At 41.7% G+C, this 21,598-nt stretch overlaps 1 protein-coding gene across 4 annotated transcripts; it reads right to left on the bottom strand.

Annotated features, from left to right (window-relative positions):
• Positions 1-64: 64 nt before the first annotated feature.
• Positions 65-14,909, bottom strand: atn1 (atrophin 1). Of its 4 annotated transcripts, none has more exons than XM_062063825.1 (10): positions 14,559-14,909; positions 13,403-13,525; positions 9,793-9,894; positions 9,473-9,592; positions 6,636-9,319; positions 6,308-6,524; positions 4,582-6,076; positions 4,289-4,456; positions 4,002-4,182; positions 65-801 (listed from the first exon to the last, which is right to left on the bottom strand). In XM_062063825.1, the coding sequence occupies exons 2-10, from the start codon at positions 13,427-13,429 to the stop codon at positions 768-770; spliced, it is 5,028 nt and encodes a 1,675-aa protein (XP_061919809.1). In that variant the 5' UTR covers positions 13,430-13,525; positions 14,559-14,909; the 3' UTR covers positions 65-767. The 4 variants fall into 4 exon arrangements, 3 of the variants coding, with proteins under 3 accessions (XP_061919809.1, XP_061919810.1, XP_061919811.1); XM_062063826.1 differs by having other exon boundaries at positions 66-801; positions 4,313-4,456; XR_009827812.1 differs by lacking the exon at positions 65-801 and having other exon boundaries at positions 4,034-4,182; positions 4,289-4,469.
• Between the last annotated feature and the right edge of the window lie 6,689 nt (positions 14,910-21,598).

The following is a 21,598-nucleotide window of genomic DNA, read 5'->3' as shown; positions in this document are numbered from 1 at the left end:
GGGAAGGGGGAGGCGCGTGAGGAATTTGATATGCTTTGTGCAAGAGTGACTTGTATAAAACAAAGACGGGACCCACAGACTCAAGGTAAATGACTGCACGTGAAAACATAGCAAAAAAAAGATAATTTATTCCCATGTTGTTTTTTTTTGCTTTCATCTTGTTTCACAAGGTCAATTCCAAATGAAAAGTGACAGTCGTACCATGAAAATGTAAAAAAATAATACAAATAATATGTACTTATATATATATATATGTATATATATATATATATAATTATTATAGACAAACCGACCACATTAATAATAATAATAACAATAATACTGCTGTAAACAAAACACTAAAAGGCTGGTCTCATGCATATAGAATCCTCAGGTACAAATGAGGGCGTAGTTACTAAAATGAAGAACCAAAAAAGTTCCACCGGTAAGCTCCTCTAGCTACATGCGATGACATAAAAAGACTCATTCTGTCTGGCGTCAAGTATTTTACACATATTGTCCTTCACACTATTCCCCCCTTATTCCCTTCTAATTCATATACTGTACAGAGCACAATACAAAAAACAGGACTGAAGTTTAAGAACACAATGCTGGGGGAAAAAAAGAGTCTGGAACTTCAACTTGGTGCAGTTCACAGGGACGGAGTATAAATTCCCCGTACAGTCTTTGTCCCTTCATAGTTTTTATTATTAGTGCTTTTATTTTCTTTTTTATTTAAAGTTTGCACACATTCTCCCATGTTTTGTTCCCTTTCTTGTGCCGCTCCCTCACAGGGTCTTGTCACTTTCTTTCTTCAGGTGACTAAAGGTGAAAGGAGAAAAGTTGTTAACAGAGTTAGTCAATCAGTTATGCTATGATGAATACCAGGGGTGTCAAACTCATTTTAGCTCATGGGCCACATAGAGGAAAATATATTCCCAAGTGGGGCGGACTGGTAAAATCATGTCATGACAACTTAAAAATGAAGACAACTTCAGATTGTCAATCAATCAATCAATCAATCAATGTTTATTTAAATAGCCCTAAATCACAAGTGTCTCAAAGGGCTGCACAAGCCACGACGACATCCTCGGTTCTTTGTTTAAAAATAAAACAAGCACAATCTGAAAACATACAAATTATAATGTTTTTTTAACACTTACATGTTGCTGTTCATAGTAGTCTATCTTAATTTGCCGTGATTTATAATTTATGGATAAATGATGTGATAATGTTCATCAGTCAAATAGGTGTGAGTCTGGCAGAGTTTTAAAATGCTCTCATTGGTGTAAAATTGTATCTATCAGAAGATGTAATAAATAGTAATATCAAAATCAAATTACAGCATGTTATTAATGTAATGTACTAATTCTCCTCAACTGATGTACTAACTAACTAACTGATGTGGTTTATTTTGTACATACATATGTAGCATCATCTACATCAAAACCTGTGAATTTGGACTCATATCATGACTCACACATGAAGTTAGAAGGGGATACATGTTATTTCTGCATATTTATGTGCGCCCAGATAATGTGTCCCCAGTCCTCTATCTTAACCGGGCACATAGCCCCGCCCCCTCTGAAGTCATGCGCACTCCTGCAGCAGGTGATACAAAGAACTGCTATTGCGACATCCAGTGGACATATTTAGAAGAGCAGTTTATTTCATTCCAAAATTTCAGCTAATTTTTATACTTACCAAAATCATCTCACGGGCCGGATAAAACCTGTTAGGCCCGCGGGCCGTACGTTTGACACCCCTGATCAATAGAAAGGTGCCGACTAAAAGCATGATGTGACGTTTCCTCCCAGCACCTACATTGTTTTTATATTGTAGGTGCCTTTTTGGGCACTCAAGAACATTGAACATGTTTTGTGTTTATCCAAGTTTGTTAGTCATGTGGAATTTCCAGTACATTCCAATTGTGCAACATTTACCTTAAAGCTTCATTAAACTACCCTTCCAATAAATAGCCAGCAAACGTAGTATACTGAGCACAGTAACATCAAAGGGAAACGACTAAGAGATGAACTTATTCCAGATATCTTTCGTACTAGCAAGGAAGCTAACCTTTAAGGCTGGGTTCAGCAACCCGCGGCTTGAGAGCCGAATGTGGCTTTTTAGTGGCTCCCTGGAACTCTTTCAGAGATGTGTGAAAATGGACATAGATGAAGAAAACATTTTTTTGTTTGTTTTAATATATTTTTCTGTAGGAGAAAAAACATGACACAAACCTTCCTAATTGTTAGAAATCCTGTTTATATTAAACATTATTCACTGATGAGAGTATTTGGCAAGCACCGTTTTGTCCTACTAATTTCAGCGATCCTTGAACTCATGGTAGTTTGTTTACATGTACAACTTTCTCCGATGCTGCCACAGAAAGACGGGTTTTATGCCACTCCTTCTTTGTCTCATTTTGTCCACCAAACGTTTTATGCTGTGCGTGAATTTACAAAGGTGAGCTTTGTTGATTTTACTGATTTGCTGGAGTGCTTATCAGGCATATTTTGTCAATCCATGACTGCAAGCTAATTGATGCTAACATGCTATTTAGGCTAGCTGTATTCACATATTGCATCATTATGCCTAGTTTGTCGGTATATTTGAGCTCATTTAATTTCCTTTACTTATGTCCTCTGTATAGTCAATTTATATTGGCATGTCTCATGACATATTATCTGTATGTAATATTGGCAGCATTTCTGATAGTTGTTTATGTGCCATGTTGTTCCAGACCACAGCACCCAGCTTGCAAATATTTTAATAAATCAATTAGAAGAAGACAACCTGCCGTTTCCTTAAACTTGGACACACACATCTACTATACCTTTGGCCATTCTGAGCCAGTATATTCCAGAAGTTATCTCATCCTGTAAGAAGCCTCCATTTTACTAATGATCTCCAATGTTGCAAAAATGTGTAGGAAAAACATTTAAAATACAACATTTCTGTCATCAAAGATTAGCGTCAGGCTTTGATAGTAGGCTAATATAGACACTTACATCATGTGTTGCCTTCATTATAACACATATATAAGACTTTTAATTTTTTGCGGCTCCAGACAGATTTTTTATTTTTAGTTTTGGTCCAATATGGCTCTTTCAACATTTTGGATTGCCGACCCCTGGTTTAAGGCCAAGAGAATTGAGTTAATCATGGATATTTCTTATTGCCGAGAGCTCAAACCACTCGTAAACGTTTTTGTGTGTCTGTATGCGGAGTAAAACTATGGAACAAACTGGACTTACAACCCAAGCAATGCCAAACTATTAATCGATTTAAACTATTATACAAACATGGGGTCTGGTTCAAATATAGAGAGGGTCTTTAATTTGACCTGCTGCTATACTCTGTCTCAAAGTGTTAACATGTGCTCAATGTTTCCTTACCATTATTGCTATGTTGTCTGTCTATTACCATTATTGCTATGATGTCTATTACCATTGTTGGTGTATTCATGATTCCTACATTGTTGATACAAATTATTGTTACAGTGTGATAATTATTGTTACCTGTGGTAATGCCACTATGATACAACATCTGTATTATAATCCTTGAACAAAGTAAGAGTGAAACTCATGTGAATAATCACTGAATGGAGAACTGGGGGTGGGATTAAATAAGTAATCTTCTTCCCACTCCCTTTCAGGCAAAACTGGACAATAATGCACTATATTAATTTATATTATTATGTTTTGTCAACTTGTACTTCTTTATGTCATTGCCTGAAATAAATAAATAAATGAAAAAAAAAATGAAGTCAGCTACACATAGTTACTTTGCAGTAGCCTTTGTTACAAATCAAAGGATATACTTTCCCTTTTTGCCAACGCAGTCTGCTTGTATTGGGGACATGACCTCAGGATTCAATGGGAGGTGTCCTATTTGGAACCTACTATGTGAGTAAATGGTATCAGTCTGTGCTCTACTGATCATTTAATGGTTTCAGTTATTTCATGACTAATGGAAAATGATATTCAGGATTTGTGTTTGTGTACATAAAAAAAACGCACCTGTAGTACTCGTCCTGGGTGAGAGAGTGGTGGTGATGGTGATGTATCCACTGTTGTTCCAGGGCCAGTCTCTGGATCTGCAGCTCCGCGCTCTGGGCCTGCTGCATGGCCTGGAGCTGGTGGGCTGCCGACATGGGACCAGTGAGGGAGGACTGTTGGGGCAGGTCACGGAAAGGAGCACCTAGGAGAAGTTTCCCGGAGGAGGAAAAAAATCATCAATACCACTGCTAAAAGTGATCTCTGTGAACTTTGAGGACTCATTTGATAGAAAAAAAGTGAGCGAGTACATGGACGAGGAGCCTTCTCCTCACCGAACAGCTGTTGGCGAAGCACCTCGCTGTCAGTGAGGGGGTGAGCCAGGATGGGGTTGCCTATTGTCGCTCCGGGGTAAGGGAGACGCGTCAAAGGAGACCCCGACGCCAGCGGGTCCATCAGGGGGTGAACCCCGCCCGCCGCTAGATGCCAATGATGTAATAGGAAATATAGGAGATATTTAATAAGAGCCAAAGAAGCAGCAAATATCTAGAAGGTAATAAAGACCTACATCAGGGTAGGTAGCATAGTTAGTAGCAGTGGGTACCTGTGTCTTGTTGGTGCAAATGAAGGTGCGAGTGGATGTGGGAGTGCTGGTGATGGTGGGGCGTCACATTTAGCATCTGGACACGACCTGTGTTCTCTCCCCCACTTCCTCCACCTGTTCCTCCTCCGTTTGAGGTGCCTCCTCCTGCACTTCCTCCCCTTTCTCTTTCCCTCTCCCTCTCTCTCTCACGTTCCCTGTCCCCAAAGGCCGGCGGTGCCGCTCTGTCTCGTTCTCTCTCCCGCTCTCTCTCTCCACTCCTGTCTCGCTCAAAAGAGGTGGGTGAGCGAGCGGGGGTTGGGTAGGTCTCAGATGAAGTGGTTGGTGGTAGATGAGATGGCAGGGAACTAGGGAAAGAAGAATGGGGTACTGGGTGATGAACTGAAGTGGCGTTAGAGGTGGGTGTCGCAGGTAGAGCAGGAGGAGGGAGAGGAGGAGCCGACGGAGGGGCAGCCGGGCCTGCTGGGGGTGGGGCAGCGGGAGGTGGGGCAGCGGGCGGTGGCGCGGATGGAGGGTGCGATGGAGGTAGAAGTGATGAAGGAGGGGGATTGGACAGGGACTGAGGGGCAGGAGGGTTTGGGGGTCTAGCTATTGGGGGCACAGTCGGGTTCTGGAGATGTAGGGGGCCGGCAGGAGGTGGGGGAGGAGTGCAATAGAGTGACACCTCATTCGGTCCCCCTCCACCAAGGAGCAAGGAGTGGGTATGTGCATGGGCACTGGCATGGGAATGGGTGTGAGCCAGGGCTAGAGCTGCAGGATCAGCCATGGAGACTGGTGGATAGACCCGTTCATCACTTTTGAATTCAAATCCTGGCTTCATGCGCTCACGGTGAGCAGCAACCGCATGAGGAAAGCCAACTCCTCCTAACCCTGAACCCCCCATTCCTCCAGGCACTGGGCCTCCCCCGACCCCAGGGTGACCACCAACACCATGACCCCCTTCAAGGCTGCCGCCATACAGAAAGCCCAAGATGGCTGCAGCTGTTGCAGCATCAGCAGGTAGGTGATGTGGGTGAGCTAATGCATGATGATTCTGAAATTGGGGTAGAAAGAATGATGGATGGACATGAGGATGACCATGGTGCATTTGAGGGTGGTGTGCTTGAGCCCGACTTGCTGCCCCAAGTGGAGACATAGCATGGGGACGAGCATACTCGCTCAGGGTTCTTAGAGCTGGGGTATCAGGACCAAGGTATGGACCACCAATACCTATTCCCAAAGCTCCTTGATGGCCCCCAACCACTGCTGATGCCCCAGCCATAGACGGCAGGAGAAGTGAGTGTGGGATAGCATGAGAGAGGCTGTGATGGAGGTGGTGGCCTGGAGGAAGGTGAGCATGCGGGTGAGAGTGGTGATGCTGAGCGTGAGGTGGTGGATGGGAGACCGGGTTGCCCGGACAGGAGGACGATGAAGGGTCAAGGATCATAGAGGACGAGGAGGGGAAGAAGAGGGAAGAACCATGACGAGCCCCTGCAGCTGCACTGGCATCTTTCTGTTGCTACAAAACAACATAAGAAGAATAAATAAACATTAGTTCTTCCATGGTGTGATCATGTTATATATATATATATATATATATATATATATATATATATATATATATATATATATATATATATATATATATATATATATATATATATATATATATATATATACATGCTCTTTACCATTCATTCATTTGACACTATTTAAAACAGTTTACTAGCCTTTTTTTCCACAAGCTTACCTGTAGATGGCGATCCAGTTCCCTCTCACGCTCTCGCTCCCTTTCCCGTTCTCTCTCTTTTTCTCTTAAATCTCTGGCCCGTTGCTCAACCTCCCTCCGAGCTCTTTCTATCACCTCATTCCTCTTCTTCCACAATTTAGAACCGTCCAACGGAACAAATAGGACATCGCAGCGGGCGCAGGAGTTGCAGCTACCACGGTCAAGGACTTTGTGAAACCTAGAGACAAGTGACACAGTGCATCATTATTTCAACCATAAGGACTCAGTACCACAATCATTTTGATTCCTATTTTAATTGATACCTAAATACAAATAAGAAAATAATTACCTTGCTGATTGGCTAGCATGGATGGGAATGTCTACAGGTTTAGGCTCAGGAGACGGACTTCTCAACACAGTTGGTGGACTGTTACTTTCTTCCCTGTCTTCTGGTGGTTCCTGCTTAATTACAGGCGGTTGGGACAGGCCTGAATCTGAATGGCCATCTCCACAGGGAAGTGTCGGGGTAGTAATGTTGTTATTAGTAAGCGGTGGTGGGCCCTTAGAGACATTATGAGGTGATTGGGAGTTTGTATTGCTGTTTGTGGGTGTGCCACTGTTGCTATTGCTGTTAGCCAGGTTATTGCCACCACTCCCATTTGCGTGGTATGTTTCACTGAAGCTTGAGTGGCTGTTCAAGGTGGCATGTAAAGGGGAGGGCCGGCATCCAGGTGATGGCATGCCTGGTCCAGGAAGGGGCATGTTGGGTGCAGAGGTGGGTCCAGGGGGGAACGACGAGAAACCACCTATCTGATTAGTGGAGGGGCTGGGTAGTGGGGATAGATGTGTTGGAGGAGTCTGAGCAGATGACTGGTAAAGTGGGGGACGTACATTAGGTGCCATACCTGGTGGGGGTTGCTGAGTATGGGAAGTTTGAGATGGATAGGGGGCATTTGGAGGGTGTCCATGACTGGTAGAAGAGGCTGGAGATGGGGCAGGAGGTTGATTTGGACCACCACGGCTTTGGTACAGGGCTGACTCTCGCAGGTTTGAGTCCCTTTCTCTATCTCTAAGTCCAGACTGGTAATGGGGGTGAGATGGGTGAGCATTTTGGATTCCACCAGGCCCTGAAAATTCTCTTCCTAGATTAGAAGTGACGCCAGGTGGGCTGAGATAATCTCGATTAGTTCCTGTGGAGGGAAGTGCGCCTGCATTGAAATCTTTCCCACCAGTGGAAGGATACTCTCTGTGAAAGGAGTCAGGTCCAGTGGAAGGTGTTTGTGTCTTGTCCATGGAAGGTGGAAAATCCCGATTGGAGGAGTTTGTGGGATGTGAGTGTGGGGGCAGGGAAGAATGAGGTGGGTGGCCACTGTTGTTTTGGGGAGATGTCGGTGGATCTCGGCTAAGCATGGGGTTAACAGGTAGTCCACTAGCTGTACTGGGATGGTTTCCTTGTGAGATGGCATTGTTGTTTGGGTTACAGTTTCCTTCTCTTGTTTGGCCTCCAAACTCACCCCACCTGCCTCTGTCTTTGTCTCTTGGATGCCCCCCTACAGCTCCATTGGGGGAAAAGTCTCTACTCTGGTTTTGGTTTGGCACAGGAAACTCTCTTCCTGCATCACGTTCCCTATCTTGCTCTCTTTCTTTGAAAGCTGGAACAAAATCTCTTCTCACAGCACCTATATTAGAAGGTCCATCTCTTCCAGAGCTTTGAGACTCCCGGTTCTGACCTACAGACAAACCGGCAAACTCCCTGCCTTGAAGGCCACTCATCCCGCTAGTACTATTAGCCCCACTATTTGTGTTGCTGTTGTTAACAATGGGAGCAGAGAACTCCCTGTTGAGCTCACCCCTTGCCCCCCTCTCCCTGTCTCCCACAGCACCCCTGTCTCTATCCACTCCTCCTCCAGCATACCTGGGAATGTACTCCCTGTGGGGGTGAGGATGCGGGTGGGGGAGATAAGAAGCGTGAGATGTGGAGTGTCGAGAGGAAGGAGGGTTGTACACAGAGGGAAGTTGCTGCTGCTGCACCGGGGGCTGATGCTGGTGTGAGTGATGGTTGCCAGGGTAACGGGTGTAGCCCCAACTCCCCTGGCAACCGGTTGCTGTGCCACCCTGCCAGCTTGGGGAGCTGTAATGATGGGGGTGGGCGGTGGTTTGAGTCTGGGGTTGTGATTGAGGCTGCGGCCCAGTCGGCAACAGGGTAGGAGGAGTGGACTGAGCTTTGTCCAGGTGCTTATCGGCCTTTTCTATTTTGACCTCAGTGGGAAGGTTTTGTCCCCCGAGCTCCAGTGGTTTAAGAGCAGGTGGAGGAGGAAGAGGTGGGGGCAAGGAGTGGGGAATGCCGGGGCTGTTATGGGAAAAATCTCCACCGGCAGCAGATGTCTTTGTCACACATTGTGTGTTGGCTTTGGAATTTATTCTATTGCCACTTGGCACAGCATCAGTGCCAGTAGGTCCACCATACTCAACTTTACACATGAGTTTGGAGTCCATGGAGAAATAAGACTTCCTCCCACCAGAGCTGTCATTTGAAGAATCCCCAGCTCCACGGAGCGAGGGGTTGGGACCTGAGGAGGGGCAAGGATGGATAGGCTTTAGAGCACAGTCCTCAATTTGTGCATCCGCATCCATGTTTTGTCCCTCTCCACAGGGATCCTCCACTCTCCGTGTCCTTCTGTCCTCTAAAGACACGCTTCCTGCTCCTCCATCTTTGCTTTTCTCCCGTTCCCTCTCTCTATGCTTTGGTGATTCAGGGCCCTCGGAGTCAGAGTCGAGGCTACCCAGAGGGGAAGCGGAGAGACTCGGGGATGAGGAACGATTGTCCTGGTCGATGTCCCGCCCACTGCTAAGGCTGCTGCTGCTATTTGCCAGGCTGCCTACAACTGAACTCCTGCTACCCTGTGATTGGCCATCTTCATTGTCACTCTCACGGGATTGGCTGGCTGCCGAGGTTGGAGGCGGGACTGTGGATGGAGCCAAGCTGTCAGTGGAGTGTGTTGATGTTGGAGGGTTCTTGTTGGCGGCCGAATCCTGATGAGAAAAGATCATTTGTGGATGAAGTAAAAATCAAGGCTGTATTACCAGAGCACAGCAGAAATAACTTCTTATAGGTCAGACACACAAGCCATTTGGATAAATTTTTCTACAGCTTTATATAACAGGCCGATGAAATTCAACACAAACCTGAACTTTCTGTCTTTTTGCCGGAGACACAAGTTCCTCCCCCTCGCTCTCGGATGAATCATGCCCTTGTGATCTGCGACTGAAGCAATTCCCAGCCAGTTCCTCACCGCCACCTCTTGGCTAAAGTGACACAATACTTTTAATTCTTCAGACATGCATTACTTTAGATACATAGTATCTGTTTTCAGACAAATCAAGGACTCACTTTTATGCCAGGTACATGTGTTATCACAGACATCTATGCTATTAAGATGATTGCATATCATCAGTCACTGTATATATATATATATATTATATATAAAGAGTGGACAGGCTCTAACCGTTTGTCTCTCATTGCGTTCAGGTCGAGTGGGACTGGGGTGCGGGCGTCTACCCCTCCTCTCCTCACTCGCCCCCCGCCGCCGCCCACTGCGCATGGGCATCTGCATGGCCCAAAATGCAAAAGAACAAGATTTAGCACAAAATTTCAAAACAGGAGATGGTAGCATGTTGTTCAAAGTGAGACGTTAAAGCATTGGACCAGGGGGCTTTGTGCGTGGCACTGTGAAGCTCTCCTTACAGTGAATATACAAACCCCGTTTCCATATGAGTTGGGGAATTGTATTAGATGTAAATATAAACGGAATACAATGATTTGCAAATCATTTTCAACCCATATTCAGTTGAATATGCTACAAAGACAACATATTTGATGTTCAAACTGATAAAGATTTTTTGTTGTTGCAAATAATCATTAACTTTAGAATTTGATGCCAGCAACACGTGACAAAGAAGTTGGGAAAGGTGGCAATAAATACTGATAAAGTTGGGGAATGCTCATCAAACACTTATGTGGAACATCCTACAGGTGAACAGGCAAATTGGGAACAGGTGGGTGTCATGATTGGGTATAAAAGTAGATTCCATGAAATGCTCAGTCATTCACAAACAAGGATAGGACGAGGGTCACCACTTTGTCAACAAATGCGTGAGCAAATTGTTGAACAGTTTAAGAAAAACCTTTCTCAACCAGCTATTGCAAGGAATTTATGAATTTTACCATCTACGGTCCGTAATATCATCAAAGGGGTCAGAGAATCTGGAGAAATCACTGCACGTAAGCAGCTAAGCCCGTGACCTTCGATCCCTCAGGCTGTACTGCATCAACAAGCGACATCAGTGTGTAAAGGATATCCCCACATGGGCTCAGGAACACTTCAGAAACCCACTGTCAGTAACTACAGTTGGTCGCTACATCTGTAAGTGCAAGTTAAAACTCTCCTATGCAAGGCGAAAACCGTTTATTAACAACACCCAGAAACGCAGTCGGCTTTGCTGGGCCTGAGCTCATCTAAGATGAACTGATACAAAGTGAAAAAGTATTCTGTGGTCTGACGAGTCCACATTTCAAATTGTTTTTGGAAACTGTGGACGTCGTGTCTTCCGGACCAAAGAGGAAAAGAACCATCCGGATTGTTATAGGCGCAAAGTTGAAAAGCCAGCATCTGTGATAGTATGGGCATGTATTAGTGCCCTAGACATGGGTAACTTAGACATTTGTGAAGGCGCCATTACTGCTGAAAGGTACATACAGGTTTTGGAGCAACATACTGTATGTTGCCATCCAAGCAACGTTACCATGGACGCCCCTGCTCATTTCAGCAAGACAATGCCAAGCCATGTGTTACATCAACGTGGCTTCATAGTAAAAGAGTGCGGGTACTAGACTGGCCTGCCTGTAGTCCAAACCTGTCTCCCATTGAAAATGTGTGGCGCATTATGAAGCCTAAAATATCAAAACAACGGAGACCCCCGGACTGTTGAACAACTTAAGCTGTACATCAAGCAAGAATGGGAAAGAATTCCACCTGAGAAGCTTAAAAAATGTGTCTCCTCAGTTCCCAAACGTTTACTGAGTGTTGTTAAAAGGAAAGGCTATATGTAACACAGTGGTGAACATGTCCTTTCCTAACTACTTTGGCACATGTTACAGCCATGAAATTCTAAGTTAATTATTATTTGCAAAAATAAAATAAAGTTTATGAGTTTGAACATCAAATATCTTCTCTTTGTAGTGCATTCAATTGTATATGAGTTGAAAAGGATTTGCAAATCATTGTATTCCGTTTATATTTACATCTAACACAATTTCCCAACTCATATGGAAACGGGGTTTGTAATACAACACTGATTTTCTGGAGCCAAAACCAATAACTATTAAGTCATTCACTCTACGAACTGAAATATATTGCCTTAAACATAACTGAAGTTAGCTTACGATTTTTTCTTTATTTTCTTCAGGTTTCTACGCCTCCTGTGAGGTTTTTCTGGGACCCCTTGTGGCAGGGCTATTAAGCTGGTGGCTGTTACAATTTATTTTCTTCAGTGTGTGATTTATGTAACTAAGGTGTTGCTGTAGCTTGTTTACTTTAGATGCAGTCAGTATTTATCTGTTCAACTTCTTTAGTTATACTAGTTGTGTTCCTTAAGGTTCCATTTTAGGTCCTCTCTTTTTCATCATTTGGGCTATTCAACTGGTGGCCCATTGAGTTTAGTTAAAAAAAACTTGTGAGAGACTCACATTTTTGCAACAGAACCAAAAAAAGTAATTGAGATGATATTTGACCAGCTTTTTTGCAGAAGGTCCTTAAAAACAGCAGATTGCTCTGTAACTCTGACAAAATACATTGACCAAAATCAAATGTCTACTGTGGTTCCCCGGAATATTAAAAATAAGACTAATAGTGAAGGGAGAAGTCCTTAGATTTCTGGAAACGTGGCCCCCAAACATTTTAGTCGAATATCCCTGCACTAAGGGGAGGCCTGCCTCCCACTCAAGGTCCACCTGGCAATTTTCAAGTTTCTGTAGAAAATGGATGGATGGATGGATGATCATCAGAGTAAAAATACCCATCTGTGTGTAAGGGTATTTTACAATGCCAGAACTGGGTGTAAAGTTTACCACCTGGCACTCACTTATCCTGCCCTGTTGTGTTGAAAGCGAGTAAATATACATCACACCAGAGGGCAGCGCTGACATCTAATTGTCTAATTTGCTGTGTGAAAGTGCACCCATCCGTCTTGAATGTGGTCTGTATAAAAGGAACAGGTGGAAAAATGCCAGATCTTCTGTTACGACTCTGATGCATCAGCGTTTTAAGGGATTTTTGTGCCAAAGAGGCTAGAGCAGGATTCTCAAACTGTGCTATGTGTACCACCAGTGCTACAGGGGCTCCATCAAGTGGTACGCCAAATATTTGATTCACTATTTAAGTACAGTGTTTTATATTTCTATATTCAATGTTACTGTTCAAACTGGGTGTAAAGTCACAGTGTCCAAAATATTAGATATACTTGGTAAATAAAACCTCTGCCTCGTTTCTAATGAATACTTAGGCCAACTACGCTAAGTGTTTTAATGTTGGTCATTATGGTAGTATTTGGAGAGCCAAGTGCTTTCTGAGGTGGTGCTTGGTGAAAATAGTCTGAGAACCACTGGGCTCGAGCATTGACTCTCAAACTGTGGCATGAGTACCACTGATGGTACGCGGGTTCCATCTAGTGGTATGCAGGAATATCAAAGATTTTTTTTAAAGTAAAAATATAATTATATTAGGAAAATTAACATGAACTATGTATATTTATACATGACAGTCTTCAGTCACACACTTTGTTGGTTCAGTCCACACCCAGCAACGTTGTGAATGTGAGTGTGAATAGTCGTTTGTCTCTATATGTGCGTTGTGATTGACAGGTGACCATTTCCAGGGCGAAGTCCCACCTTTTTACTAGGGTCAGCTGAGGCTCCAGCTCACCCAAAAACTTGCAAAGCCCAAAAAAAATGTATGAGTTGGTATTCGCAGTAAAATGTTTGAGAACCACAGATTTGTAGCAATGGTGGAGGATGGAAGAAGTCAGTAAAACAAACATGGCCACGTGTTTCGTTCGTACCGATTCTTTTTGTGTCCGTGTTTTCATGATTTCTTCTTTATAACGTCCATTTTGCAAAACACCAGGCAGTGTATGGACTCAAATGAGATGCTTCTGCTGTTGCTTACTCACTCGACCTAGAACCTGTAAAGAATCATAAACAAAGAAGGCATTATTTGGGCCCCTATTTTTTTCCCCAAGTAGACATAAAATCTCACTCGCACATATAGGGATGCAGAAATAAACGATGTGCAAAATAGGATCGACCATGTGCGGAGATGAAGAATTTGCGCCATTGTGAAAACGTGTAATTTACAACTGCAGAAAGCCTCTGTTCAGCGTTTAAAATTCCCAGCATGCCTCTTGCTCTTTCTGTCTTTGGATCAACACCACTGCTGGCTCAAAACACTCACACACACACACACACACACACAGCGGTGGTTTGGCCTGTGCTTATACCAAAAACTTGATATTAGGCGTGCATGCAGTAGAACAGGCAGACTGGGAATATGGAGTCACACACACACACACACACACACCCCTCGAGACACTTGTGGTTAACCCATATGACCTGGTTATGGCAGGATCACATGCTTATTTAAACAAAAGATCAATTAGGTGTAAAAAGTATGATAAATAAGGATGTAAATACTGTACTGTACACAAAGGTGACCCCCTCCCCAGCTGCACCGCTTCACATGACTATGTATTAATTATTAGTGTGTATGCTGCAGTGACATGCATAATAGAAAAAAATAGAGCACATGTGTTTATGGGCCTACACTCACAATAGTAATAATAGGGATGCAGGACGCATACGGCACATACAGGTGGCAGCTACTGGCTGCACTTCCATGCAGGGATTGAGCACTGCGGTGCCAATGTGATGTATATGCATGGTTGGATAGAATAGGATAGAGAATGGCGGAATGATCTCACACCGGCTTTGTTTTTTTTTGTGTTTTTTTGCAGGAATGTGGCCATGCAGTCTCCACCGTAAGTCATCATGGAGCCTGAACGCAGCACCGGGATGACAATAAGGTACAATGGAGGGGTGTGTGTGGTGGTCGTGGTGCTGGGTGGGGGGTGAGGGGGGTGGGGGGGTAGATTCCAAAACACACAGCATACATTATCCTGCTGACCGTCGTCCCCCCCCCCCCCTTCCCATACTGCTTACCTTTAATATCCAGCGATGCCTTCTCCTTCTATTCTCCTTTTGCCTTCCATTTGTTCGCTTTCTCTCCAAACGCGCCGCCTCATGTTGTATAAAAAAAAACACCCAACAGCAGCAGCGTGGAAAAAACTGAACTGTACAAATTGATGCGTATGTGCCCTGGCTTCTTACTCCACCCCCTTTTTTTTTTTTTTTTTTTTTTTTTGCTTTTTCCTCTACCTTCCCCTCCTCCTATCGTGTACCCCACTCCTCCTCCAAGACGACTTTTATTATTATTATTATTATTTTAAATATACAAGCCTCTCCCCGGCAGCCTTTTTCCTCTGCGAGAAGCACAATTTTCGCGGTGGAGAGAAGGATGGGACGAAAAGGAGGAGGGCGTGATTTGCATAAGGAAAGGAGGGGGTAGGGGGGGGCGTCAGGAGGAGGAGGAGGAGGGGGCCAAAACTCTGAAGAGGGAGGGAGGGTCCCTCTGGAGTCACCTTTACAGTACACTGAATTATATTTGTCATGCACGTTGCAAAGATGCACACGGGCGTCATCACAACAGTTTTTTAATGCAATAAGTTATTTTAAAAGATGAATTCCATGTCTGTCCTGCAGCTGTCTGTCTGAGCTTGTGTCCAGCCAAGCGGCTCTGCAGACCTCTTCCTCCTCCCTCTCTCTCTCACTCTCTCACCCTTCACGCAGCCCCCTGTCCCGTCTCCTATTGTGTGGTAACCATAACAACCGAGCCGGAGACTGCCACAAATGCGCCTGCGCAGCTCTACAAACGTTTTTTTTTTTTTTTTTTTTTTTTTTTCAACCGTCAGTCGTCGTCACGCAGAAGCCTCTCCAAGCAACACACAGCCTCAGCCAATACCTATCAGAGCACATTGGGAGTACTCGGGCACTCCCTGCTGGTCATAACGTGTAACTGCAAAAGGACGCCTTTCCCAACTGCACAGTCCATTGAGATGCAACTAAACCAGTGGAGGTACCGAACCCCACCAGTTTCATATGCATTCACCGAAGTACCGAACCCTTCTTTAGTGAAAAATAAAAACTTTTTTTTTTCAAATTTAAGACAAAGTTATATGTTTTTTTTTTTATTGAAGTATTTATTTCAAATCTGCACAGTACAACAACACACTTTTTTTTGTTTTAACATTTTGGCAGACATTTATGCAAAGCTTGAAAAGGGGTTGGATGAAGCAGATGCTTATAATATCCCAACCCCTCTCACTCATTCCACATTTAACATAAACAATATAATACAAGAACAATACTATACAAACAAAAACAAGAAAAGCTCCTGTACACTAACAATACAATAGTACCACTGTTACTATGAGACAAGACAACACACACACACACACACACACACACACACACACACACACACACACACACACACACACACACACACACACACACACACACACACACACACACACACACACACACACACACACACACACACACACACACACACACACACACACACACACACACACGCACACACTCCCTGACCATACACCTCTCTCTCATCGCTCTGTGCTGAGGGCATCACTCTCTTTCCTCCTCGTACTTCTTCAGTACTTCTTTTTAAACAGTCTTTTAATTCGAATCATGTTAGAACATGTTTTTAACTCGTCCCCTAAGTTGTTCCACAGAGTGACTCCACGCACTGAAATGCACATTGATTTTAAAGTTGTTCTAAATTTAGGTAAATATAATTTGTTGTTTCCTCTTAGACTGTAACTATGGTGAGCATCTCTATCCTGGAATAGGTTCTGTATATTGGATGGTAGAGAGTTTCGGGATGCCCTAAACATAATTTGAGCAGTTTTAAAATTGATCACATCGTGCAGTTTAAGTTGCTTTAACTCCATGAATAGTGGATTTGAATGATGTCTGTAGTGAACATTAGACACAATCCTAATGGCCTTTTTCTGCAGAGTGACTAAAGGCTATAGATGGGATTTATAACAATTTCCCCAGACTTCAACACAATAGTTTAAATACGACATAATAAATGAATGATACAATAACAGCAGAGCATTGGTGTTCAATAAATGACACATTTAGCAACTTTTGTCCTCAGGTAACTTATATGAGGCTTCCATGATATATTTTCATCTATTACCACTCCTAAGAATGAATTTTGTTGAACATATTCTATTGGTGTATCATCAACAACAATCCTGATGGGTATATTACTTTTGCGATTGCTAAAGAGCATGATTTTGGTCTTCTTTAAATTCAGAGACAATTTGTTGGTATTAAACCAAGTTTTTAACTTTATCATCTCCTCAGCTACAGAGGCCAGAAGTTGCTTCATGTTGTCACCTGCACATGTAATGGTTGTATCGTCAGCAAAGAGGATGAATTTCAGCAGTGTTGATACTTCACATATTTCGTTGATATACATTATAAATAGTACTTTAGTATGGGGAACATATTCTAAGTAACAAAGACTTAATTTAGAGTTTTTTGGACACTAAGGGAACATATTCTAAGTAACAAAGACTTAATTTAGAGTTATAGGGTTAGGGTTAGAGGGTTAGGGTTATAATAAGGCTATGCCGAATAAGGCATTAATAAGTACTTAATAATGACTAGTTAAGAGCCAATATGTTACTAATTTGCATGTTAATAAGCAACTAATTAATGGTGAATATGTTCCCCATACTAAAGTGTTACCATGTTTTTTTACTGGTGCACAAAATGAACCGTGCATGAACATCACCTTGTTCAAAGAACAAAACCAACACAGTGCATCAACTCCCAACAAACTACACACCTGCAAATCAGTCTGACTTCTGCTGTTGCCGTATCTGTAATACGCCGATAGGGAGAAGTTTTTGTTTACACGATGAGTCGGGTGTGTCTTGACCTCTGCCGAACCCCTAATTAACTCCACATACTGATATACTGAAGGTCTTAAGTGTTGTTCGTTCATACAAATGTTTTAAATTACATTTTTGTCTAAGATTATATTTCTCCTCTTTTAGTGTGTGAATGTGAGTGTGAATGTTGTCTGTCTGTCTGTGTTGGCCCTGTGATGAGGTAGCGACTTGTCCAGGGTGTAGCCCGCCTTCCGCCCGAATGCAGCTGAGATAGGCTCCAACGACGCCCCGCGACCCCGAAAAGGACAAGCGGTAGAAAATGGATGGATGGATGGATAGCCTACTATCAAAATGTGTCGCAGGTTAAAGCAAATCTTTGTTGACACAGAAATGTTAAAATGTTATTTATTCTACACATTTTTACAACATTAGAAACCATTAGTAAATCAGAGGCTACTCAGAAGGTGAGACAACTCCTGGAAATGACTGGCTTTTAATGGCCAAAGGTATAGATGTGTGTGTCCAAGTTAAAGGAAATGGCAGGTTGTCTTCTTTTAATAGATTTATTACAATCTTTGGCAAGCTAAGTAATGTTTGCTGTGGTCTGGAACAACATGGCAAACACAAACAACTATCTGAAATGCAGCCAATATTACATACAGATGATGTGTCATGAGACATCCATCCCTCCATTTTCTACCGCTTGTCCCTTTCGGTGTGGCGGGGGGTTCTGGAGCCTATCTCAGCTGCATTCGGGCAGAAGGCGGGGTACACCCTAGACAAGTCGCCACCTCATCGCAGTGCCAACACAGACAGGCAGACAACATTCACACACTAGGGCCAATTTAGTGATGCCAATCAACCTATCCCCAGGTGCATGTCTTTGGTGGTGGGAGGAAGCCGGGGTACCCGGAGGGAACCCACGCAGTCACGGGGAGAACAGGATTGAACCCAGGACCTTTGTATTGTGAGGCACACGCACTAACCCCTGTACCACCGTGCAGACATGCAAAACTAAATGATATACAAAGAGAATAAAAGTAGTAAAGGATATTAAATGGGCTCAAATATACCTACAAATGAGGCATAATAATGCAATATGTACATACAGCTAGCCTAAATAGCATGTTAGCATCGATTAGCTTGCAGTCATGCACTGACCAAATATGCCTGATTAGCACTCCAACAAGTCAGTAACATCAACAAAGCGCGCCTTTGTGCATTCACGCACAGCATGAAACTTTTGGTGGACAAAATGAGACAAAGGAGTGGAAGATTTTACATGTAAATAAACTGTTGCGTCACAGTCCACACTATGGTGAGTTCAAGAACCGCCGAAATTTGTAGGACAAAATTATGTTCACCAAATACTCTCATCAGTGAAGCATACACACAAACATATTAAACAGTGGGCTTTCTAACAATTAGGAAGGTTTGTGTCATGTTTGTCCTCAAACAAAAAACATACTAAAAAAAAATCTATATTTTCCCCAATTCTTTTTCCATTTTCGATCCTTTTTCAAAAATGCTCCAGGGAGCTACTAAGGCGGCACTAAAGAGCCGCATGTGGCTTGAGAGCCTTGGATTGCTGACCCCCGAACTATATTTACTGTATTGTGTGAAAATGTGTGACAATCAAGAAAAAATCAATAAAATACAAAAATAATAATGTTCATTTTACGGTCACGTGATAAGACCAAAATGAAATAAAGTCATATTTTTAAAGTCATATTTTCAGTCACATGTCAGATTTGGCTAAACCACAGGCTAATTTCCGTCTGCAGTCCCCAGGCAGGTTGACATACACAACACATTCTAATAACAATAACGTTGACAATGAAACACAGGAAAAAGGTCGGGATCACTACCGCAGACTCATTCACATTCAATTCTTCAAAGGAGAGTTCAAAAGCCAGGTACTTGCATGCTTAAAAAAAGAAATGTGTTTACTTTAAAATGCCATATTATCAAGTAGGGCTGCAGCTATCGATAATTTAGTAATAGAGTAATCTGTCGGATTAGTTTGTTCGATTAATGGACTAAAGCACTTTTTTTAGCCTCAATTGCTTATTTTAGGGAAAATAGTATAGAGGAACTCTTCTTTGGAATTTTGCCTATCACTCACAATCCCTATGTAAGACCAGAACACCTGTTTCTTTTTTCATGCATTCTGAATTGTAAATAAACGTAAAGCAAAAGTCAGCTAACAATTTAGTCAATGGGAGTCGCTCTATTCCGCCATATACAGCACTCTAAAAAAAAATCTAAACACCTCCATCAACGTTTGCTATATAGACGCTGTAAGTATGTATGTCATGTACTAACAGGCGCATTCATAATAATATGTAATATTTACGTATTTTGATCATTTTAGGTGTATCAAATTATGATCCAGAACCTTACATTTGAGCTTATATTTAAAGAGAATGAGCTACAAGTTTTACAAGCTGTGTGCTAAACAGATGCAGCTTTAGTGAAACACTATGAGCAGTATTGCTAAGGGCTTAACAAGAAATACGATCTATGAACATAATAAAAAAAACAACACTTACTGTATAATGTCTGCTCTCACCGGGATTCCGACTGATGGAATTTTCATATTTTCCTGTTTGGATGAAAAATTAATCATAATCCTTGTGAAGGGTTAAAAAAAAAGTTGGTGCAAACGAGCATCGTTTCGTTTCTTTCTCGCCAACTCCGGTTATAAGTTGGATGTCAAAGTTGACCACTTCTAGGTCCGTGTATTTAAGGTTCCAGGCACTCCATGCAGTACGAATTTGATCCATTTGTATTGGTTACACTCGTTTAAAGATTAATCGAAGTAGCAGAATATGAATTAAAGCAGGTAATTACTCACGAGGGTAATTTTATTAAACACATAATTCAATAACAATAAAGATAGAATTTTACAATACCAAAATGGTACTTTTGCAAGAGTAAGGTCATGATATAAAAAGAAAAAAGTTTTCATTTAAAGAAATTCGTAAAAATATTTTTTTAAAGCATAGTTTCACAATACATTTAGTATAGAATAGAATAGAATATATCTTTATTGTCATTGTACATTGTACAACGAAATTGTAAGCAAAACTAATTTAGTGCAAATTCACAATAACACATAAAAATATAGATAAATAGATAAAAATACATAAAATACATAAAAATACCAAGCACACATTTGCCATCATTTTGCCAGAATACATTTCTAATGTTACAAGTGAGGAAAAAACACTCACAAAAATAAAATCCAAATTTAAAAAGGAATGCGTTGGTAACATAAGAAAAAAGGCAATATTTCATCAGAATAAATGTCAAATTTTGTAGGGAAAATTAGTAAATTAATGTTGCAAGACTAAAGTTATCATTATGCAAAGTCATTTACCTCAATTCCCCCCCCCAAAAAAAAAAACAGATTAGGTCGCTGGAATATAAAGACAATATGACATACATCCATAAACGTGGATGCATATGAAAAAGTTCAATATGTTTATCTGAACAGTAATCTATTTATTTATATCAGCACATTATTGCTCTTTTATCCTGCACTACAACGAGCTAATGCAACAAAATGTTGTTCTTATTTGTACTGTAAAGTTCAAATTTGAATGACAATAAAAGGAAGTCTAAGTCTTACATTATTTTCCTGTACTTTTGTCAAAAAATCCTGCTTTCATCAAGAAATAATAATGTTCATTTTCTTGATTGAGTACAAAGACCAAATAAAAAATACAATAAAGTCTGATAATTAAAGATGCAATTAAAATAATGAAGTTTAAGTAATAAGACATTTAAAAGGTGTAACAGTATAAGGAAAAAAGTCAAATTTTACAATTGCAGATTTGTTTTATTACAAGTGTACCGTACTTTTATTGAAAGTGTAATTCTATAAGAATAAAGATATACCGGTAGTTCTGATTCTTTTAAATCACAATTATACAAGAACAACTGTTTATTTGTTGCCAGTAAAGTCATGATATAAAAAAACCCCATATATTTTAAAGAGAACAAAAGCCTTAATTTTACTTACTTTAATTTAACTTGTAAAAAAAAAAAATCCATAATTTATTTGATGAAATTTAGCTCGAATACATATTAATATTACAAGTGGAAAATAACTATGACACAGGAATAAATATTAATTTTAACTTGATATTGTACTAATTTAAGACAAATATATATAAATAATATAACAAAAAAGCACCATTTCATCAG

The sequence above is a fragment of the Entelurus aequoreus genome, linkage group LG11, assembly GCF_033978785.1.
Source record: "Entelurus aequoreus isolate RoL-2023_Sb linkage group LG11, RoL_Eaeq_v1.1, whole genome shotgun sequence".
NCBI lineage: Eukaryota > Metazoa > Chordata > Actinopteri > Syngnathiformes > Syngnathidae > Entelurus > Entelurus aequoreus.
The sequence above is the reverse complement of the archived record's forward strand: the minus strand, read 5'-3'. Positions and strand labels throughout refer to the sequence as shown.